Source organism: Cynocephalus volans, chromosome 2 (genome assembly GCF_027409185.1).
Source record: "Cynocephalus volans isolate mCynVol1 chromosome 2, mCynVol1.pri, whole genome shotgun sequence".
NCBI lineage: Eukaryota > Metazoa > Chordata > Mammalia > Dermoptera > Cynocephalidae > Cynocephalus > Cynocephalus volans.
In genome coordinates this window covers 214,124,105-214,148,400 of record NC_084461.1, presented here as the reverse complement: position 1 = coordinate 214,148,400, position 24,296 = coordinate 214,124,105, and the positions used below count along the sequence as shown (strand labels likewise).

Genomic DNA, 24,296 nt, shown 5'->3' with positions numbered 1-24,296 from the left:
AAAACAAACAAACATAACAACGCCACTCTTCTCGTTATTTTTGTTTTGAAAAATAGTCATTTTTCATTAAAGATACTATTTATATTAACATATAATGGGTTCATTACTGTTACTTTTAAATGAGTTAAAACTTTAAATATTCATCAGTTTCCATTTCTAACATGGTAGATAGTGATGGATATGAACCACAGCCACAGAGCTCCTTAGGGTCTTTTAAGAGCTTAGTGGTGGGGGTCCTGAGACCCGCTGTGAGAGGATGTCTGGCTCATCAGCATTGGCAAGCCCATTCATTCTCCTCACCTGAAGCTCTTTGAATGGGGTGGAACCCAATTCTGACCAATGGAAAGGTAAAGGAAGTCTCCCAGGGGCTCCTGGCAAAGGCCTCCCGACGCCGTGGAAAGACTCACGAGAAGGAAAAAGCTTCCTCCTCCTCTGGATGCTGTCCATTCTGAGCATGGAGCTGGACCCCACAAGGAGGAACCTGGAGAATTCAGGGAGAGGAGGCAGGGGCCCAGGCACGCCACGCAGAGCCCACCAGCCTCTGCACCTCCTGGTATGGGAGGAGACACATGCCCTGCTGGTTGGGGGAGGCTCCATCCCTGCAGCCAATGACTCTGGCTGCCTCTGAGTCCTGCTCATGCCTTTCCATGTGCTTTACACCACTTATTCTACCTGCTCCCACTATGACCAGGGAACTGAAGTAAGTACGAAAGTCACCTGCCCTGGGTGGCACAGCAGGTATGTGGTGGCACGTGAGACAAGGAAGCAGAGTCAGCTGCCAGCCTGGCTCCATGAGTGCAGAACACACCTCACAGGGCTGGACTTAAACGCCTGGTAAGCCAGTGGGCAATGGCTCTTCTGCACCTCCCGCAACGACTGGGCTCCAAGTTCACTAAACCAATAAAGCAAACATCCCCCAGGAGCTACACCAGGATGAAGAGCCACTGTCTGGGGACCTGAGAGCTGGAAAGCCAAGGCCCACTGCGGCCCCTCACCAAGGATCCAGGTGCTAAACAGTCATGCACCTCAGGCACCCCATGTCTCCCTCTGTAATTAGGAGTAGAATATAGTGTTGTCCAAGATTCCCATCTGCCACAAAAAAAGGTTCTACCTAAGCAGTAAAAAGAAAAAGTTATTTATTTACAAATAAAACATAAAATATCTGTTAAAAATCATGATCACTAAAAATTTAATCAGTAAAAATGCTTACAGTAGGCAAGGCTAAAAAGATATAAAGCTCTATATACAGTATGAGACAAACTTTGTAAAAGTCAGACACATTCATGGGCCCATCCATGTGTAAGCCCTTGACATAGGACAGACATCATCACAACTCAGAGAGAAAGAGGGAACCATACAGTAAAACTCAGGAAACTGGCTACTCCGCGAAAAACTAATAATAACATAAATAACATGAATTCCAGATGCACCAACCGTAAAACTAGGTCAGAATTGAAAAAGCAAAAACGAACATTAGAATAAAATATCCTAGAACATCTTTGTGACCTTGGAGAAGGATAGGCATTCTAAAATAAGGAACAAGAACATGAACTAAATGAAAAGATGGGTACATCTAAACAAACCAAACTTTAAAACTTTTGCATGACACACACCACAAATAAATTTAGGCAAGCAACTGACTGTAATGTTTACACTACATAAGGAGGAAGGATAAGAAATTGACATTTTGGGAGTTCAAAAACTATCAAAGATTATCAAAGGTTCTGCCTAATATAATTTAAGATAAAAAAGAAATTTAGTATTCATAATATAATGAGTTCTTAGAAATCAAGAAGACAAAAAAATCTTATTTTTAAATGAGCAAAGGATTTGAAAGGCTAGTTTGCTGCATAAACAGAAATGCTGCAGACATCTTTTCCATCTTTTTAGATGTTCAACTTCATGTGATGACCAGATGAATGAGAAATACAATAAAAAGGAGACGTCCTTTCATCCATCACCTTGCAAATATGAAAAGCTGAGATGTCTCAAGTGAAAGAGGTGATGGCATTCAATGCTACAGGCTCCACCAGGAGCACTTCCTGTGAGGGCCTGTTCCCTGTCCAGCCACCTTAACCTTGGTGTCTGAGTGCATGTCAAGCCATTTCTCACAAGTTTTCCAGGACTCGATGGCTCACAGATGCCATCTGCCTGAATGCTCAGCTCCACAGCTGAGGGTCTGCACAACGCATGTTAGCTCCCTGTCAAATGCAGCTTTCCAAAGTCACGTCGAAGAACCCTGCCCCACCCCCCAGGGGTTACTGTCCAGCACGGTCTGCTCTGAAATGCCCCACATTTTTGTATGTTGTCTGGGAACTGCTATTCTTCAACATGTCTCCATGAGCCTTGGGAATCCAGGCCACTGTCCTCCGGGGCTGTCAGAATCTTTTATACAACACTCCACATATATTTACCAAGCTCTAAATGAGCCTGTGAGTCACCCTCCTCTTCTCCCCACATCTACCACAAGTTGGCCAGCCCCTCTGTGTCCCAGGAACGGGCTCCACAAGACAGGAGGGGACTGACCGATGGCCACAGCCTAGGGCCGCCAGCCAACGCTTGCCCAAAACCCTCATTCGCTGCTCAGCCACGGGGTCCCCCTGTTGCTTCACTGGTCTTAATCGCTACTATGTCCTAGTCTAATACAGCACTTGGCACAGGGCAAGTGCTAAAGAACACATCCCTCCAGACCTGCCTATCTATCTCCAAACCTTTATCTATAATCACCTGGTATATCATAGACTGCGACAACCTCAGAGACAGGACACAGCATTCTCATCTGTTCTTCTAGCAGGTGCTTGATAACATTGGGTTAACTGAATGGAATAACTCATAACTCTTTCTTACAAAACTCCCTCCATTTCATCTTCCCTCTGGTATTGTTTTTGCTTCCTTTCTCAACTTGCATTTCCCTTGGGCTCTTTTCTACAGTTGTCTCTCTTAGGCAACATTTCTTTATTTTTTCCCATTCCTTGCTTGTCTCTCCTATTCCACTATTAGATCCAAGCAAACCCCTCTCACCAAGGGAGCATTTCTGCCTGGTCTGACCCTGGATCCTCCCTGGATCAATCTCGCTCTGGGGGTGAGTCCCCCAGAACTTACAACTCTCAAGGCCCACGCTAGTCAACACCAGAAAGCCAAGACTCACCCATACCAGTGCCTTCCTCTTTCTCATCTGAAATATGACCAGTTTGGGTTTGTAAAGGACATCAGTGGAAACTGGAACAGGTTAAACAGCCCAAGGGAACACAGTGACATGTAGTGAGGGCAGGCCACCGCGGAGTACTAACTGATGGTGTGAGCACATCAGAGATGTGTCAGCAGTGTAAGAAACACCACAACAGACAACAAACCCATTGCTCACTATCATTTCCATCTTTGCTCGCTATTAAAGTTCCAAAAGTAAGGATAAGGTAGCTTCTATGTGCAAACATAACAGTTTCTTAAACTGAAGTTTTTTCTTCTAATGTAGCCACATATAAAATTTGCTGGGAAAAAGGAGGTTAAAATGTGAAAGTTGGGGACTTAAAGGTCAAGAATGAGCCAGAAATGGGAAAAGAACTGGCCTGGGTCACAGAATACGGCCCTCTTCCATCGTCACCATCATCATCACCATCACTACTATCAACATCACCATCACCATCAACACTACATCATCACCATCACTACCATCAACATCACCATCACCGTCATCATCACCATCACTACTATCAACATCACCATCACCACCACCGCCGCCACCATCATCATCACCATCACTACCATCACCATCACCATCATCATCACCATCACTACTATCAACATCACCATCACCATCAACACTACATCATCACCATCACTACCATCAACATCACCATCACCGTCATCATCACCATCACTACTATCAACATCACCATCACCACCACCGCCGCCACCATCATCAACACCACCATCATCACTGTCATCATCATCACTGTCACCATTGTCACCATCATCACCATTATTATCACCACCATCACCATCATCACCACCAACACCATCACCACCATCATCACCAACAATAACATCAACATTGTCATCATCACTAATAATATTAAACACTTTCTTGAGCTAGTCAGTGTTCTTTGTGCTCCACACAAAAGGATGAGGGAACTTCAAAAGGTTCATGGGAAGATTCTTTCGATCCTATTTTTCCACAAACTTTTTGAAGTGCCCTCATTATTCCTCACAATGACTCTAAGAGAAAATTTAACAGTGAAAGGCAGAGCAGGAACCTCAGCAGGCTTCTCCTCAGTCCACTCACCTCCACCATGCTCGGCTGCTTCTCCAGAAATGAGCCAAAGAAATGACACTTTTACCAAAACACCACATCACTTTTATGCATGATCACTCATATACGTAAAGGGCACAGCTGTTGTCTCCAGACAGCATGCACACAAGGGGATCAACATGCAAACGAACATGACATACACATAAATTATAAGTAGAGAACACTATGAGATTGTCTCTGTTTCTTTTATGGTTTCTATACACTGTACTGAGAAAAGAGAAGATCCTAGAGATTAAGTGCTCAACCTGCAAATCGTAAGGATCACAACACAGAGGAAGAGAAATAGGACACAACTGTACAGGATCACAGCTTCTTGCGGGAGAGCCAATCCCTGACTCTGCCAGGCTCCTGTCTACACCTGCAGTGACTGCCGGGACCCTGCCTCCAACTCAGTGGACAGCATCTCACACCCTGCTGGTGCCTCCTCAACATTCATCAGCATGGAAGGGGAAAGGCAAGGTTAATTCTACTCCTTAGTATGCCAACAAGAACAGTAGCTGAAAAGACTTCCCGTGCACATACAAGCACAAACAACACTTGCAAAAAGTCTAGCTCAAACGTTTTATCCCAATTTAGACTGGTACACCTACATAGACCTTTTTTTCCTTCACAGTGCCACAGGGTGTGCCAATTCTACGGTCCTGTGTGCAGCCTGGCAAGTGTTCCCTGAAGACAAGAAAGCCAAATCCTGCAATACACAAGCCCTGCTGTGCTGTTTTCCTGAAGGGTCTCCACAAGCCTGTCTCAAATTACACTCTTCTTACCAGGGCCAGCAGTGTCCTGCAGCCCTGCATGGACAAAGGAAACCTGGAAGAAAGGTGTCATTGCAAACCTTCACCAGTGAAATCTGTCCACAGAACAAAAATGTTCTCATGACCGGGAAGACAGGGGAAGGAAGGGGTCACCCACCGGGGACCTTTGCCCTCTCCACCAAACTAGATGTTTTTAAAGATGTGAAGCTAGCCACTAAGGTAACCATGCTAAACGTTTTCTACCTTTCATTCCCTCATTAATTCAACAGGTGTTCATCAACCCCTATAACTGAAACACTCCTTAATTCTATAAATACGTACTGGACACCGACGACAGGGGACGGACTGATCTGGACCTGGATACAATTGGGAACAAAGAAATTGTACATGAATGTACACTGCACTGCAAGAGAGAATGGAAATCAACAGGAAAACGTAGAGACGTTCAGGATGACCTGAGCTATGGGAAAATAAAACCAGACACAGCAGAGGGGGGGCCCGAAGGTGGAGGGAGGGGTCTGGGCTCATGTTCTATATTGGGGGTCAGGAAAGATCTGAAGGAACGAGAGGAGCCACTGAGTGAGCAGGTGACCAGAAGCCAATCATGCAGCTTCAGGGAAGCCAGCATCAAAAAAGGGCTATGGGATGAGCTGTTGGGGGCATTAACCAATCAATCAATAATCATTCAATCAATCAACCAATATGGTCACTACTCACAAACTCCATTACTCACACTCCTTTATGGCAGGTCAGCTTGTGGTGTTGGAGACCCCAAGACACTCTCCCAAGACCCCAGCCTGCACCCCACTGCACCATTTCCTCAGCGAGGCATCTTCCAGAAGGGAACTGGGATCCCCCAATCCACCCTCCATGGACATGTGGCCAGGGATGGGGTGAGGCTCAGGATGTCCCTATTTCAGTCACCCCAGCCCACAAGACCCGTAGGACCTGCCGGCACAGGCTGTGGGGGGGGGGGCACCTTTAGCGCCTCCAACCATGTTACAGGTGACAGCTCCACACACATTTATCTCTTGGCTGTCCTTACTCTCTTCACGATCGTCCCCTCACGCCAGATCTTCCCAAGACACTCAACCGCACTTAAAGAAAAGGCTGCCCCTGAACACTAGACGTTCCTAGAAATTCAGCCTTATCCTGCCTCTCCAACACTTTCCACTTAACTGATTTTCTTTTCTCGAAAAGGAGCTGTTAACCCCGCATGAGGGGTTCTAATCGCACCAGCACGGCTGTAAGTGCTTATGCACAAACGTGAGCCTCACAACAACCCCTTGAGGTGTTTCCGGCATTGTCCTCAGGCTGCAGATGAAGAAACTGAGGCACAGAGAGGCCTGGAGTGGAGCTAAGACCTGAACTCACTAAGACTTGCCTGGCTCTGGAGATCACATCTTTGAGCCTCTAAAAAATAAAGTAAACAGATAAGAAAGGTGGCCTTACTCCTCACAGACAGGTCAGAGTCCGCTGCAGCACTGACTAGTGTTTACAGAGCACGGAAGCGTTGACAAAGTACTTGCACATCCCCACCTCATCTCCTCCTCTTCACAGCCAAGAGCAGGGCCGGCTGGGCTTCCCTGCCCACGTCAGAGGCTGGAGAATGAAGCCCAGAGACCATGTGACATATTGGGGTCCCCCCTACCGGCTGCTACTTCACCTCCTGAGCCCAGCTCTGATCCCTAACTTCAGTGTGCTCCCTGTTCAAAGTAACCCCCATCCCACAAGGGACAGGTGCACAGGAGACCATTTCTGTGCCTACCTCGGACATACATCATGGAATACTGCAGGATGAAAGGAAAGAAAGAAGGCACCAATCCCCTGAAGAATCGACGGTCTCGTTCAGGAAACCCTAATAGCTCATGTCTATTTCAAATACATGTTTAGGGGTGGGAAGCAAGCCCCCCACTCCACTCTGTACACGAGCTGACCACCCTGCATGCCCAAGCTTGGTGGCGGGTACCACCCATCGCCACAGAAGCAACAGACCACAAGGGAGGGGCTGAAGGGACCCTCCCAAGGGCCCCAGTCCCCATTCTCCCATGTGGCTGTGACTGCCCGTGACTTCTCCACTCCTGGCTGGTCCAGCAGCCTGGTGGCAAGTGTCCATCTGTGTGCAGGTGCCCAGCTCCTCGCACAGTCAGCCCCTAACACACGCTGGCCGCAGTGAGCCAACTGGAAGAGGGGTGAAGATGGTGGGGAGCCTGCCCGTGCCCTCTCAGCTGAGTCCCACCAAGCCGGGCCTCAGACCCCACCCTCTGGAATGGGGCTCCTCCATGGCTGAGGACACCCACATGGCTCAGTAAAGCACAGCACCGTCCCCTCCCTGGCCACAAGGACATGGAATCACAAGCTGCCACTTGGTCTTTCCCATTGCAGGGGCCCAGGCTGACCGTGAGCTCCCGGAGAGCAACATTATGTTCATCTGAATAAGAGTGTGGAAACCAACAACTCCATGATTCGAAAGAAAGTCCAGACCACAGTCACTGCAAAATAAAAACTTGGTGATCAGCTGGGCTGCATTACCCAAAAAGTTTAAAAAATCAAAATTGACTAACAGGACCCAGACTTCCCTGGCACACAGAAACCTCAAACCCTGACAACCCAAACCTTTGGAGAAACAGCTGGGAGGGGTCCAGCCTTCCTTCCAACAGCAGATTCGGAAAACAGGAAGGATTTGTCGAAATCCATGATTAAAGTATGTGTGGAGGCGGCTGAGAAGGCGGCATATCAGGAACGGGAGAGAGGAATTTAGAGAAAGGGAAGGATAACAGCCATCAGACCAGAAATTATTCAGATGGAATTTGGCCTGGGTGCCTCCTCTCCCTTCTTGAGCTTCTGGAAGGTTCTGACATGTTGCCACCTCTCATGACGGGACAAGTCTGATAGGGAGGGCTGAGCTTGGACACCGGGAGGGGTCAGTACAGGGAGCCTTTTCTAGAGAACACAGGGAACTACATGGCGTGGGTTGGGCTGAGGTGGCCTTAGGGTGGGGGATTTACTACTTCTGACTGTTCTGGGAAGTGGTTTGGAAAGAACATCTGCAGCCATTTTACGTGGATTTGCCAAAGAAGAGACTGACAAGCCAGGGGTTTATCTGGACACATGGCTTGGACTCCAGGCTCTTTGCTGAGACTTGGGAAACCCAAGAGATGGGATTGTGTTTTAGGAGCCACCAGCCCAGGGGAGTGGACAGGTCCCTAAGCAAAAAATCAGAAGGTAACGCCCGCTTTCCCTGCCCCACCCACCTCCCCAGAATCAACTGTGCCTCCTCCAGGCTCACGAGGCACCTGGAAATAGCTCTGCCATGCCGGGTGCTGCTCCTGCCCACTGGACCCTCAGCCCTCGGGATCTGGTCACCATGAGCATCCTAACCCCCAAGCGCACACCTGCTCACTGACAGCATGCTGATGGGTTGAGTAACATGCCCAAGGACAGCATGTCTGCCCAGTGCCAGACCTGCACTCGGCTCCAGGGCAGCTGGTCAATAAAACAGCCAGCGCCTCGGCCTCCTGGGCTTCCAGCTGGGGGTGGAGACCACTGTCTGTCCAGTAAGTGTCAGATGACCAGCTACTCACTGGCTGTCCACAGTTCTAGAGGGAAAAGGCACGTGCTCGGAGATGAAACAATAGGGCACCAGGCACCTTTCTGAAGAACCTGTGCTTGGGCTGAAACCCAAAGGACAAGAGAGCTGTCTGGGAAGTGCAGTCTAGCAAGGTCGCCATTGAGTCCTGTGAGCGGCAGCTCATGGTGCCTGAGGAACGAGGCTGGACCACACCAGGAGGGCACAGCCTCAAAGGCCACGCATGGAGAATGTGGGTGCAGATTCCTCCTGCTGTTCTCAGGCTAGGCAAGAGAGGAGACAAGCAGGAGGGCAGACCTCGAAGGCATCCCAGCCTGGACAGGCAAAGGATCCAGGGAAATGGGTCAGGAAGGAGGGATACTAGGTCCGCAGGCCAGGCACTGGCGATGGGGCCCTGCCTCCAGGAAGGTGGCCAGCACAGGAAGAGCTCCAGGCAGAGTTGGAGAGCCAGAGCTGGGCAGGGGCATCCATTTATGCTGCCTGGATCTGGGTCCCAGCTACCAGCAGGGATGAGATAAGTGCCCCGTGCAAGGCAGAGGAGGCGAGGCTGGATCCTCTTGCTTCCTCAGAGGCAAGTGGGACCTCATCTTTGCTGCTTGCATTAAATGAGAAAACTAAAGCCCTTATGCCCTGACCCACTCTGAAAGTCCAGCATCCTGCAGCATGACGTTCCCTCCTGTGTCGGGGCCACATGTCTTCCTAAGGCATTTCAGACCTGCCCGACTCTGAAACACAGCCCTCTCTCTGCACAGGCGGTGCGTCCCATCCATGCCTCGAGGCCTGCTGCCCTGGTCCCCACGGCTCTGAAGACAGAGCTTATCTCAGACAACACAGCCTGTGACATAACATATCCCATCCCCACACAGCTCGTGATTATCCTGAACATCTGCACAATATCTAGCACACACATTAATTTAATTGAAAAAGATCATGTTGAAAAGACTCCTGGAACATAGAATCTGTTTTTTTTTTTTTTTTAAAGAGTAGCTATTAGTTATTAACATAATTATTACAGTTATGTGCATAATGATGATGTCTCAGGCAGTTTGGGATTCTGTAAAAAAAAATACCATAAACTGGGTGGCTTCAAGACAACAGAAATTTCTTGTTCACAGTTCTGGAGGCTGAGGAGTCCAAGATCAAGGCTCCAGCAGACTTGGTGTCTGTGGACGACCTACTTCCTGGTTCATTAACAGCACCTTCCTGCTGTGTCCCCAAGTGGTGGAAGGGTGAGGGAGCCCTCCAGGGCTCTTTGACTAGGGCACTAATCCTACTCACAAGGGCTCCTCCCTTGTGACCTAATCACCTCCCAAAGCCCCGCCTCCTAACACCATCACATTGGGGGTTAGAATTCAACATATATGAATTGGGGGGGACACAAACATTCATACCATAAAATATGATAACTCATTGAGTATTCTCATAACATGTTTTTAAATTCCACCACACAGGGACATTCCATAAAACCATCCCACGGAAAGAAGACAGCCAGCACTTCTCTAACACTGGTACAGGAGAAGCTCCTTGTCCCCAGGGCATATGTGCCCAAGAGCACGATACCCCCCGCATCGTAAAACCAGCCTGTGCTGGGAATGAGAGACGCGGCCTCCCTCCTCCCCAGAAACCAGGACACGTTTGCCTCCGACGGTGCCCACCAGTGCCCACCAGTGCCCACCAGCGTTGTTTCCTCCCCAATGCCGCCTCCCACCTTGAGGTGGACGCCCTCCTCAGGATGCAAGTCTGCAAGCGCTCCCCGATGGCAGTGATCCTCTCTCCTCCACAACACACGCATCTGCCCTTGGGTCTTTCTCCTGGTAACTCAGCCCTCCGTGGACTCAGCGGGCCACTGCCCGCTTTTGGCTGTTTCAGTCAGGGGGGATCCCCAGTGGGAGGTCACCGTCACAGAGGAGAATGAGGTCATTTTCCCTGCAAGGTCACCCCAGCTGGCCAACCAGAGGTCCCTGCTTTCCTCAAGGCCGCCGTTCCTCCCTCTTCCCACGAGGCCAAGGGGTGGTAACAGTGGGCTGCTGGCATCTGAGTGATCCCTGTAGTGCCCCCACACCCATGACTGAAAATAGGCCCTCCTGAGGAGGACCTTGCACTCCTACAGTGTCCCATGGGTGCCGCAGACGAGGAAGTCAACCTCAGGGTTAACTACCCCCCCAATCCCTGACACAAGGAATGACCCCCGCACCTGGGGGACACACTCTGGCCCAGGGCTGTGCCAGTATCTACTAAGGGGCAGGAGGAGTGGGAGCCTGAGCAGAGTCCAGGATGTCCTGTGGTGCCTTCCCAGCTCCCAATGACTGAGCTCACCCTTCCAGGGGACGAGGCGCCCCAGACCCCGCCGCATGGGGTCACAACCAGGCAGAAGGGCCAAGGGGGGATGGGCAAGCACTCTGGGCAGCAGGCAAAGGCCTTGAGGGTGCTGGCTCCTAACGGAGACACCTGGGGGTCAGGCAGAGAGGGGACTCGGGGCAGGCCGGAGGGGAGGGAGGAAAGGGGGAAGTCAAACAGAACAAGCCATGTTACTGATGGGCAGAACAGGCAGAGATAAACCACGAGTTCCTAACTGTCCTCTGTTCTCTCATAGGAGCTGCTCTGTTCTTTCTGGAAAATCGTCCTCATGAGTTCATATCTATGTAGATACGGTTAGTCTCTGCCAAGTAAACAGGCTGAGAAGGGGAATTCCATGATTTCACTCTTGGAAACTCCCAAGAGAATGTTGTTGTGTTGTTTTCTGTTTGTTTTGCTTTGGCTTAATCAGCAAGACAATCATAAACGTGGACTTACCTCGGCATGAAATACCTTGACCGTCAATAGTTTGTTTGCAAACTCCACAGACTCTGGATTTTTTAAAGACCTTGTTCTTAAAATTGTGCAGACTCGCGGTTAATTCTTCTGGCTGAAAAAGTTAAAGGAAGAAATTGTCAGCGCTTCAATTCACAGTCTGTTTCTTTTTTCTTTTCCCTTTCAGGAGATGATAAATCTGGTTGAGGTTGTAAAGAGCTAAAATGGGAACTTTACCAAGCAAACAGAGAAGACTAAGAAATCCTCCTGGTGACACTAAAGTTCCCAAGGTGAGGCACAGATACCCTATTGGTATTCTCGACTCCAGAGTCCTGGATGGAGCTTCACGCTCACCCAACTAACCCCCCACTGTGCAGTGCTCGGGAGCACCGCGAGTCAACCCTGCTCATGTGGTGATGTGCTCATCTCCAGACTCGAGGCTTACAAGCCCCTACTCCTGTGACCAGGTGATCCATACATACTTCCAGAGTCTCAGTGCTTTCTCTTCTCCAAGAAATGATTAGTGAACAGCACAATTATGTTAAGACGAAGCTGACCACTTTTCCTGGTTAAAAGGTGTCACAGAATCACAACTAAGTTCCTGAGCCCCTCTCAGCCAATGCACACTTCTGCAGAAGAGACGGTAGTAAGAACAGCCCGTGATCTGCACGTGGTCCCTCCTTAAACACGATTACAAGCTTTAGTGCTAAGAGGAAATTAAGCACCAGATTCATGTCTGTAGAGTCCAGGCTCACAGCTATACCTGAAGATCTTATAGGAATTCAACTTGCTTTAGAAATCAAATGCCAATCACTACACCTATTGGCTGATATGTAATGGTGTATTCTATCAGTTACTACTATCCATATGGATTCCCTGAGGCCATTACTCACCCAGGAGAATAGTTAAAATTTACTGAGAAGATGAAACGCTGTTGAGAATGTGCAACACAAGGTACAACTACTTTGGAAAACGGTTTGACGATTTCTTATAAACTTAAACATATGCCTATCCTATGACCCAGCAATTCCACTCCTACATACACTAAGAAGAAATAAGTGCCCATGTCCACAAAAGACTTGTGCAAGAATGATCAGAGCAGCCAAAATGTGCCCCAAACAGGAAATAACACAAATGTCCATCATTAGGAGAACGGATAAAAACAACTATGGTATATTCATACAGGGAAGTACTGTTCAGGAATACACAAGCACGAACAGCTGTACACTCAGCAACACGCATCAGCATCAAAGGCACTCCACTGAGTCAGACGCCGGGATGCTCAAGAAGCGATTCCACTCATAGGGTGGCCGTGAACATGCAAACTAATCTATGCGATGTCAGGAAGAGCAGTGTGTTGACAGCAAGGGTATGAGGAAGCTCTCCGGGAAAGAAGTGTTCTGCTTCCTGCTCTGGGTGGTGGTTACACACGTGGATGCATATTTAAAGTCATTAAGGTGTACACTTGATTTTCACATTGTGCTGTCTGAAGACCTGTAAGAAAAGTAAAATACATACACACATGCATATACATCAAAGAGACAATTCTAGATGTAGGAAGGCTTTAGCTACATTCTAATGAACTCTCTTTGAGAAGGTTGAAAGAGAAATTAGTAGTTTTAAGATGAGGCAAAACAATGGTAAACGACGTGATAGCATTTTCGTTATTTTAAAAAATATCCATAGGAACTTCCACTTCTGATCCAGATGTAGTGCAAAGGACTAGGTTTACCTTCAAACATAAAGTAACCCCCCAAAAGGCACAAAATATATGAAACAACAGTTTTTAAGGCACTGCATCATGAAACGAGGAATAGTGATACCTCAGATACAAGATAAAAAGAGGTGAACTCCACAACTGCCCCCAGATCACCGCACTGAGAGTTTCCAGGTTGCAGAGAAGGAAGGGAGAGCCAGGCTGAGTCCAGTGTACTACCTGGGTTGAGGGGAGCTAAGAGTCCAGGTAGAAGAAGGCAGTAAGAGTTTATAAGTCTGCATACCCCAGAACAGAGAGCTGCAGAGAACACGAGGTCTGTAGCAGGTCCCTCTCAAGCATTCAGCTGAGTACTGATGAGCACATGTGTGTGTGTGTCTGTGTAAGCTACTGAAGGCTGGGGAAAGAACCACTAGACAAGGATTAGAGGAAACACTGCCCAGTACTCCTGCAGAGCTGGGAATAGTGCCTGTTCTCACAGCCAGACCAGGAAACTTCAACATTCAGAGTATTTCATAGAAAACACCAGCATCTTGCCTTACTAGTGGGGAATAGTTAGCCCTAGACTGACCACTGCTCCTGTCCTGTCCACCCTATCTGAAAAGCACTACCCAAAAGGATCAAACTGTTTCTAAGTGACGTAACTGAATCCCAGAACAAAGCTTAAGAACATGCATCAGAAGACAAAAACACCTAGTACCCCAACAAGGTAAAATTCACAATGTCTGGTATCCAGTTAAAAATTATCAGGCATTCAAACAGACAGGAAAATACATCTTATAATAAGAATAATCAACCAATTAAAACTGACCCAGAACTAACAGACATGTGAGAATTAGTAGACAAGGATATTAAAAGAGTTATTAACTGTATTCCACACGTTCAAAAAGTTAAGTAGAGACCTAGAAGATATAAGAAGGTCCAAATCAAACATCCATAGAAGAAAATGTAAAAATCTGAGGTGAAAAATACACTAGATAGTATTATTCGCAGATTAGACACTGCAGAAGAACAGATGAGTAAACTTGAAAACAACACAATACAAACTTCTCAGCATAAAGCACAGAGAGATGATACAACCTAAATAAATAAACAAGTATCAGTCATTTGTGGGAGAACTTTAAAAAACATAACATATGCATAATTAGAGTCTAAAGAAAAGGAAGGACTGGGGGTGAGGAATATTTTTGAAGAAATAATGGCTGAAACTTTTCCAAAACAGGAGGAAAACTGTAAACCCACATAGATCAGAGAAACCCAACAAATCTCTAACACAAGAAATGTGACAGAAGCTACACCAAGGTATGTGATAATCAAATTGCTCAAATTCAGTAATAAAGAGAAAATCTTAAAAGCAGCCGGAGGGAAGAAAAAGGCACATTACATATGAGGGACCAATCATGAAGATAACGGCAGATTTCTCACTTTTACTTAAAAAATGCAAATGAGAAGACAGTGGAGCAATATAAAGTACTAAAAGAAAATCCATTAATTTAGAATTATGTACCCAGCAAAAATATCTTCCAGTAATAGAAGTGAATTGAAAACTTCTTAAGATATACAAAAGCTGAAAGCTGAAACATTTCATCCAGCTGACACATACTACAAGACATATTAAAAATAGTCCTTGGGCAAAAGAAAAATGATAACAGATAGAAACACAGCTTTACACAAAAGAACAAAGAGTGCCAGAAATGGTAATTACGTGGGTAAATACAGAAGATTCTTTCTTATTATTAAAGCTCACTAAAGGATAATTAACTGTTTTAAACAAAAAATAATAATGTAATATGATGTTTAACATATGTTAAAGTAAAATTTATGATAAAATGACGCAAAGCTCAGGAAAGGAAAAAAGGAAATACACTACAATAAGGCTGTCACAGTATTTGTGAAGTGATATAATATCACTTGAAGGCAGATTGTAATAAGTTAGAAGGGTATACTACATACCCTAAAACAACCACTAAAGTAATGAATTACACATAATAAGCCAACAAAGGAGACAACATGAAGTCATTTAAAAAATTCAATTACTTTAAAAATGGCAAAATAAGAAAGGAAAAGCAGAACAAAGAATAGGTGGGAGAAATAGAAAACAAGTAGCAAGATGATAGATTTAATCCTCAGCACATTTGTATAAATAGTCTAAATATCTCACTTCAAAGTCAGGAAGTGTCAGATTATATTTAAAAGAAAAAAAAAAGACAAAGGCTAGAAAAAATATAGCATGCTGATGTTAATCAAAGAAAAGTTGTAGTGGCTTTATTAATATAAGATAAAGTAGTAGACTTCAGTTCAAAGTATATTACTAAGAATATATAAAGTCATTTTATAACAATAAAAGATTCAGTTTATCATGAGGACATAACAATCTTAAACATTTAAGCACCTAATAACAAAACTTCAAAATACATGAAAGAAAACTGATGGAACTGCCAAGAGAAATAGACCAATGTATAAACAGTCAGAAATTTCATTACTCCTTGTTATGGAATAAATTGTGTCCCCCCCACCTCCCAATTCATATGTTGAAGCCCTAGTCCCCAACGTAACTTTATTTGGACATACGGCCATTAAGGAGGTAATTAAGGCTAAATGAGGTCACAAGGGTGGGGCCCTAACCCCACACAAGTGATGTCCTCATAAGAAAAAAACATACAAGGGATGCATGAGCACAGGGAAGACCATGTGAGGCCACAGGTCATCTGCAAGCCAAGGAAAGCAGCCTCGAAGGAAACCAACCCTGCCTACACCTTGATCTTGGACTTCCAGCCACCAGAACTGTAAAAGAATATGGACCTTTTATTTAAGCCACCCTGCCTATAGTATTTTGTTATGGCAGTGCTAGCACAGCCCTCTCTCAATAATCAGTAGAACAAGAAATCAGCAAATATGAAAGGATACAAAAGATTTGAACATCACCATCAAACAACTTGATCTAACTGGCATTTACGGAACATATGACCCAACAGCAACAGAATACACATTCTTTTCAAGTACATATTCAGTGTTTACCAAGGTAGCCCATATCTGGAACATAAAACAATTCCAAATAAATGTAAAAATATTCAAGTTATATTAAAAATGCACTCTGACCACAAAGGGATAAAATTAGAAATCAGAAACAGAGAGATCTCTGGAAAATCCCCAAATAGGTGGAAACTAAATAACATCCTTCTAAATAACCTATGGGTTATCCTAAATAATCCAAGGGATAATACATCATGCCAAGCTTGGTTTATCCTAGGAATGCATGGTTGGTTTAACATTCAAAAATCAATCAATAAAATAGAAAAGAAAATGGCATGGTCTTCTCAATTAACACAGAAAAACCACAGACAAAATCCAACATCCATTTCCTTATCAAAAACTCTTAGTCAGGGCGGACCCCGTGGCGCACTTGGGAGAGTGCAGCGCTGGGAGCGCGGCAGTACTCCCGCTACGACGGGTTTGGATCCTATATAGGGATGGCCGGTTCACTCTCTGGCTGAAAAACTCTTAGTCAAGTAGGAATAAAAGGGGACCTCTACTTGATAAAATACACCTATGTGAAGTCTACAACAAACATCATACTTAATGATGAAAGACCAAATGCTTTCCCTTTAAGCCCTGGAACAAGCAAAGATGTCTGCAATCAACACTTCTCTTTAACATTGTTCTCGAGATTCTAACCAGTGCAATCAGGTAAGAAAAGGAAATAAAAGGTATCCTGTTCTGATGGAAGGAAGTAAAACTGTCTTTTGTCACTGACAACGTGATTGTTTATGTAGAAAAATCTGATGAAATCTACAAAAAAGCTTCTAGAACTAACAAGTGAGTTGGCAAAGTTGAAGGATACAAGACCAATATACAAACTCACTGTATTTCTATCTAGTAAAAGTGAATGTTTCTAAATTGAAATTTTAAAAATACTGCCAGTTACAATAGCATCAAAAATATTAAATACTTAGGGATAACTCTGACAAAAGATTTGAAAGACCTAAAAACTAAAAACTACAAAACAGTGATGAAAAAAATTAAAGACCTAAATAATTGGAAAGATATATCATGCTTACAGATTGGAAGAATCAATATAAGTAAGATGCAATTATTCCCAAATAACCTATAGATTCAACACAATCTCAACCAAAGTCCCAGCACGCTTTAAAAAAAAAGAAATCAGGAAACTAATTCTAAAATAAGTATGTAAATGCAAAGCACTTAGAATTGCCAAAACAACTGTGAAGAGTGCACACATTTTAAGTGTACAATTTGATGAGTTTTATATTACATTTTGAGAATGTATCTTCAGTGTAAAAACACTAACCTAAGTTTCAATTAAAATGTGCTCTTAGGAACAGCTTGGAGAAACTTATGTGAAGTGAAATAAGCCAGGCACAGAGACAGAAATACCACATATCTTCATTCATAAGTGTGAGCTAAAAAACAAAGAAACAACAAACACAATAATATGTTGAACTTTCAGAAAGAGAGAACAGAACTGTGATTACTGGAGAGAGAAGGGGAAGGAGGAGGGGAAAGGGGCTAGGGAGAAATTGGTTAATGCACACAAAGAATAAGTGTTTTGTAATGATGAACATGCCAACTACCTTGATTTGATCATCACATGTTGTACTAGGTCAATGGTCAGTTCTGTACCCCACAAATATGTAAAACTCAATTATGTTTCAATAAAAAAATGTGCTCTTGGGTGCTACAAAACTAACAAATACAGAGTTTTGATGAACACCTTGAATTCCAATTTTCAACAAAGCAAATTCTTCCAAGATCTAATTACTTTCTTTCAAAGGGAAAGCGCATACTCAGCGCATAGATCACACCTCCTTACCGGTCACCTATGACAGACAGAGCAGTCCATCACGGCCACCATCCCCAGTTGGCTTAGGCTCCTTCTAACTGTAGAACTCCAGGAGCCACTACCAATGGACTGAGATTAACAGAGGACTGATTCCAACGTGCCATTCCTACTTTAAAGCATGCTTCGGGACCATCCCATCTTTCCCCTGCCACTCAAGCTGTCTGGAATGCTGGTAAGTTGTAGTTTTCTATGGTGACCATTTCTAGTCCCACCCTCCCTGAAGTCCTATCTGACCACTTCAGGTCCCTCAGCTGTCCTGCAGCAGTCTTGTCACTTAATCATGATCTCCTTGTATTTTTGTTGATCTGTTCAAGACTATCCAAGAAGGAAAAGTGCCTGAACCAAGCACCCTGGGAAGTCACAGTCTCCCTTAAATGGAGTGGATACCCTCCCCCCACCTGTCTCTTAACAGAGCTATTGTAAATGACCAAATGCTACACCATGCACAGTCCATAGGAATCAATTGGGCAGAATTTTTAGAAGAGCTCAGTCTAGCTTCCACCTCTGACCAATTAAATCAGATTACCTGGATGTGGGGCCAGAGGACAAATGTTGTCAAAACGCCCCAAGTAATTCTAACCTATAGCCAAGCCTGAGAACCACCACTCTATTTAACAGACTATACTGTGAGAATCCATATACATTTAAGGCACTGTTATTACGTCTGGTGTTTTCAAAAAAGATTGCATACCTTTTGATAGCAGAAGTCGTGTCAACGGCCTGCAAAAGGAGGACAACGCTGCTGCTAATCATGAAGTTCGTGACATTAGCAGGGTGCTTCCGTGTTGTTACCATCACCACGACTGTTCTACATACAGGGACGGTGAGACCCCAAATCAAGAACACACAGCCAGTGATAAAAGTTGTGGGACTCAGGCCCAGTCTCAACCCCCAGCCCCACGCTCAGACAGGAGCAGGCATTCAAGTATCTGACAAACACTTCCCTCTGTTGTAAAGCTCTAGTTTTTCTCCCTCATATTGCAGTTATTTGTTGATATGCCTTCTCTCCTGTGCTAGATTGCAATTTCCTAGATGCAGAACACAGGACTCTTTCCCCTTTGTCCTCCGAGGGTTGGGCCCAGCGCCTGGCAGACAGTGGACCATGGACCCTCAATTAATATTTGTTGGCCAAGTGAATTGGCTACAGTCTGTGGGCCAAGGAAGGATACTGTGACCTTTTCTTCCTTACAAATACCTTTATTCCAACCAAGGAGAAAGAGGCACTGTTGTCCTGCAGTTTCTTGCCCACTGTCCCACAGCTAGAAGACTCAGAGAAGGAAACAGCAGAGGCACTGTTGTGATGACCCAGCCAGTTCAGTGGCGGCATCCCTGAGGAGTTCATTTAAGATAGTGTAATAACATCTGCTCACGCTTCATCTGTACATAACATCTCTATTGTGAGATGAGACTAGACGGGATTAGACTGCCCTTGTTTTCACCTGATACTGTGCTTTCATTTCTCCCCAAGGGGGGAGAGGAGGCTGCAACGCTGAAACATTTAGCGGGCTCAGTTCAGGAATCTAAATTGCATTTGATTGTTAGGAGCAAAACGTTGGAAAGGTAGAGAGCAGGCTGCTGGTTTCACAAGGACTCCCCGAGGGGGACACAGTCATTAGTGCTGGTTTTGATTGTGAGGTTTCTTTTGAGGGAGAAAAATCTTTGCAAAATTGAGCAGGGAGGTGATCCACATGAATGCTCCACTCTGCCAAAATGCAAAACCGCACAGACCTCTCTGTTCAAGGTCACTGTGGCAAAACAGTCACACCCGCAAAAGTGCAAGGCTATATCAGCACAATCCCGGCTATGTTTTCCTTTCAGGAAATACTCAGCCCCACCATAGAGAGAGGACTCAGGTGGGCACTTAGGGGCCTGGGAAACCTTCAGCAGCATTCTACGCAGGCAGACACTGATTCGCCTTCCCAGGTCAACTTTACTCCTTAATTAAACATGCATACACACTTCCCGAATCCGCACAGTTGACCCAGACCTGGGAGATCCACACCCCACGGCGATACCTGGGGCAGTGGGGACGCCCTCCACGCACAGCACACGTTGTTCCCACACTTGCAAGCAACACTGTTTGGCTGCTAAACTGAAGATCGGAATGCTGCGCAACTCCAGCAAACTTGCTGACATTTTGATAACTTCTCACTCCTCAGAACCTGACAAAAAGTTTCCGCGGAAACGAATGCAATAAATGCCCCATTGTTAGACTTGGAGAAAGGGCGGCGGGACCTACTGGGGAGTCACCCGCACTCGCTGTGTTTAACTCAAACACCACGGAGGACCGCACGCGGGGAACGCGGCTACTCCCGCATTCCAGCGCATCCCCCACACGAGGGCACAGCTAAGACGCCCTTCACCTTCACGAGAGACACGCGCGGGGCACCGAGTCTGCGCAGTGGCCGATGTCCCACTTCCATTCCAGGGAAAGGAATCCAAGGAAGCGTTGTCAAGAGGCAGCTGGATTAGGAAGAGTTAAGCCTACACTGCCTTCCACCTTGAGTGGGCTCACCAGGGGCCGCCCCCCGCCAGGCAAAGGCCCTGTGGCCCCCTCTCTCCTTGTCCTGCGCGCACACGCACCCAGGGGCACACCGGCGCGGACGAGCGCACACGCGCTTGCACGCGTGCACACACGGACGCGCGCTCACAAGCACACACGGACATGCGCGCACGGTCAGGGCACACGCGTACACACGCGCACACGCAGGTACAAACGGGCACACTCGGGCGCGGGCACGCGCACCCCGCGCCGCGCCGCACTCACCTGGCGCCGGCGCCGGCGCGCCCGGACCCCGCGCGCGAACCCCCCGGAAGGCCCCGGGGTCAGGGCGCGCAGCCGCATGGCCACCCCTGCCGCCCGGGAGAGGACGGCCGAGGGCGGGTGCCGAGGCGGAGGATGCCTGCTGGGCCCCCTGCGAACTGAGTCCCAGGAAATGGGCAGCCCCGGCAGGCCCGCGGGGGCTCCTCGTGGCCGCCGGCCCGGGTCCGAGCCGCGCGCCGCCGCCTCCACGGCCACTCCTGCCCGTCAGAAGTCAGACGCCGGGAACAAAAGCCAGGCGCGAGCGCACGGTCCCCGCGCGGCCTCCCTCCATCTGACACGAATTAGCCCTCCCTCCCCCGCCCCAGACCGCAGCTCCGAAAGCGGAGGCAGAGGCTGCTCAGCCCAACACGGGAAAAGTGGGTGAGAAACGCCTTCCAGGAGGGGGGAGCAGAGCCCTCCAGCCGCCATCTGACTGGAGTCACCCACGCGCTTGGCTCGGGGTTCAGCTGCAGTAGGATTTCAAACCTCTCTGAGAACACTGACCCAGGGGCTTGCGAGAATCGAGAATCGAAAGCCGGCAGGCTCTTTGGCTTTCAGAAATCGAAAATCTTGCCTGTTATCCAGTAAACCCTGCATCTGCAATGGGCAGTATCTACCGGTAATCTGCACTGCCTAGCAGACAGTGTGTTTGCAATGGGAACTAATATGTTTTTTTGGTTTGGGCCGGTACAGGGATCGAACCCTGGACCTTAGTGTTATCAGCACCACAGTCTAACCAACTGAGCTAACCGGCCTGCCCAGAGTGCATTTGGAATGGAAAGGAGGAAAACACTAAGGCAGAAGGGTTTTTTTTTCCTAATTTGCCTCTTCAACTAAGAAAAACAAGGAGCCTGGACTTGCTAGAAAGGACGATGACCAGGTGGAGATTTCAAGCAAAGCTCAAAGCAAATGACTGCCCTGGGGGCCTTGCACACCTGGGGGCTGGGTCCCTCCCCCACCTGAGTGCTCCTGGCAAATCAGGACAAATCACAGTACATCCCAAGTCCCGTTTTCCACTCCTGGTCTGCGATTTTGGAAGGAAATTAGAAACTTGGAGTGCAGGAGGTGAAGGTGACAGGGTGGTTGGGTAAGGTGAGCAAGCTGGGAACCTGCAAAGCAGGAGGGTCACTTAGAAATGCCGGGAGGAGGGTGGCCATAATCTGCAGACAGAACAGCTCCTTCCCAATGCCTGTGGGACTTTCACACGACTGTGTTGTCATGGGCACCTTCACGGAGCAGCAGATCTTGGCTTTCTACAAGGAGAAGCTCTATGGTAATTCTAACTTCCGAGAAATACAAAAGGCGGCTTCGTAATGGATGTATTCAAGCTGAAGCCACTGCCTCAAGTCTATGGGGGAAGTAGAAGAGACCCCTGCATGGAGCTGCTAGGGAGTCCTCCAGCCTCAGGACAGCTTACTGTGTACCCGTAGCAATGGGGCCCTATGGCCTTCACTCCCATCCCAATCCATGTGCAGTTCTGATGACCTGCGATGTCCCTGAGCTCAGCCTTTGCGGATCAAACACCCTAACTTCAGATCTGCAACTCCACATGCAACTACAAATGCCTTCGATTTGCAGAGCAGTCTGGGTGGGCTAGGTCAGGGCCTTTATGGCTGACACATGTGCAAATTCCAGCCATCAATTCTACTGGCCGACTTAACCTCTCAAGTTCTGGCACTAAATAGCCATCTTTCCGTTTCTGCGGTGAAATAGCAAAGCTGTTCTTCTACTTTCAACTACAAAAAAAAAAAAAAAGCCTCCTGGCCTAGAACGTAGCTTTCTGAGTTCCGATTTTTCACCAAATCATCACCTGGCAGATACACATGCATTCTCATTTCCCCCAGCCCTCAAACGAGATCACGGTTCATCTTTTTCTGTATTCATTCCTTCGTTCATGTTTCTGTATTCATTCATCCTTATTCATTTTGTTCCATAGTTTATTCAAACTTTTAGTTTTTGCCAACATCTCAGTCATATATCTACATACACAAGCCTCTCCCCCAGGTAACTGAGGGATCCCTGAGAACCCATCTGTGTCGTGTTCATTTTGGATTCCCCACATCTAATCAAGACCCAGCACATAGCAGCATCCACCCCCAGAGCTGAAAGCAGCCATTCTGCAGTCAGGGCATGCACAGTGCCAGTACATCTTCCAGAGGTCAGCTGGGTCTGCCTCCACCCTTACAGTGGTGCCCACAGGAACCAGCAGGAGGAATCTGAATTCGACAATGAATACATAGCCCCAAACATGGTAAAGCTTCTTGATGGAGTACCAGGCTCCGCAGTCTCTGGGGTCCACGCAGGAACGATCACAAGCCCAGCACCCCACTGGCCACTCCTGCTGGAATGGAAGACAGATGGCTAAAGGTGGCTTTTTATTATAGGGATACCCAGAATCTGAACTTATTTAAAAGGTAGCCATTCATTAAACCTCCGCACTTTATTACCAGTAATCATGACATGCATGTGACACACCTCCCAGAGGACAAACTGGCTTGTCACGACAACGCTCAATCCCAGGGCAAATCAGAAATCCCAGACATGGTCTCTCCGCCTGAGTAAGGAAACACTGCAGCCCAAGTGGACTTCCCCACGGTCCCTTCCCCAGACAGTGCCTCTCCTGCCCCTTCTCCCTGAACCACCCCACCCCCCACTCCCCACTGACCCTCCTCCTGCCAGGCTTGGCCCAGCCTGGGGCTTTTACCCTCCAGGACCCTTCTGCTCTATGTCCTGGAGCGCACCTTGGGGCCCCTCAGGGCATTTTCCCATTCTCCTGTCTGGCTGAAAACCACTGTCCTTCTGAGCTCAGCTAAAGGTCCACCTCCCACCTGACCTCTTGGGCATCAGAGCTAGAGGTCACATCACCAGCCTGGGGTTGGAAACCCAGACTGAACTTGGGACGCATGCCCCACGATGAGACAGACTTTAACACCATTTGGAGCGTGGGCAGGAGTAGAGACAGAAACACCAGGTAAGAGTCCGGAATCTCAGCCTTGGGCGACGGTCCTGGAAACACTGCTAAACCTGACGGGGTGAGGAGGGACCATGGGAGGGGAGAGGTGATGGAAGACTGGTTACGTCCAGGAGGACTGATCAGTTAGGAATCTGTGAAAAACATGGGAGCCACTGTTCTTACAGTAGGAGAAGGGCGATCATGATTCTAAACCCTGCGCTGTGGGACAGGAATCAGAGACACTGGCGTAACTTGTGATTTCCAACCTAGAGACACAGAAACATTCAGACGTGACCGCACACATACAGACACTTCCAGCTCTGTCCACCGTGAAGGAAGGGGGGGGGCCAATAGCAACAGTCACACCCAATGAGACCGCCAGTCTCTCTTTTTTGACCAGAAGGTAAGAGAGCACTCACGGAGTGACAGGGGCATATCACAAGGACACAGGAGCCAGCCTGAAGACGCTCCCACTGGTCAAACCACAGGCAACTTGAACATTACAATAAATAGTGATAATATTGA

At 47.2% G+C, this 24,296-nt stretch overlaps 1 protein-coding gene across 2 annotated transcripts in view; it reads right to left on the bottom strand.

Annotated features, from left to right (window-relative positions):
• Positions 1–24,296, bottom strand: part of TNS3 (tensin 3) — a 252,451-nt gene that overhangs the window by 201,085 nt on the left and 27,070 nt on the right. The window contains exons 1-2 of one of the 2 annotated variants that reach the window (XM_063085686.1): positions 20,783–20,866; positions 11,444–11,555 (exon numbers count right to left, since the gene is read on the bottom strand). In XM_063085686.1, the coding sequence (XP_062941756.1) occupies positions 11,444–11,555; positions 20,783–20,860 (190 nt within the window). In that variant the 5' untranslated portion in view covers positions 20,861–20,866. Of the gene's footprint in view, positions 1–11,443; positions 11,556–20,782; positions 20,867–24,296 lie in introns of those variants that run through there. The other variant, XM_063085688.1, reaches the window with a different exon arrangement.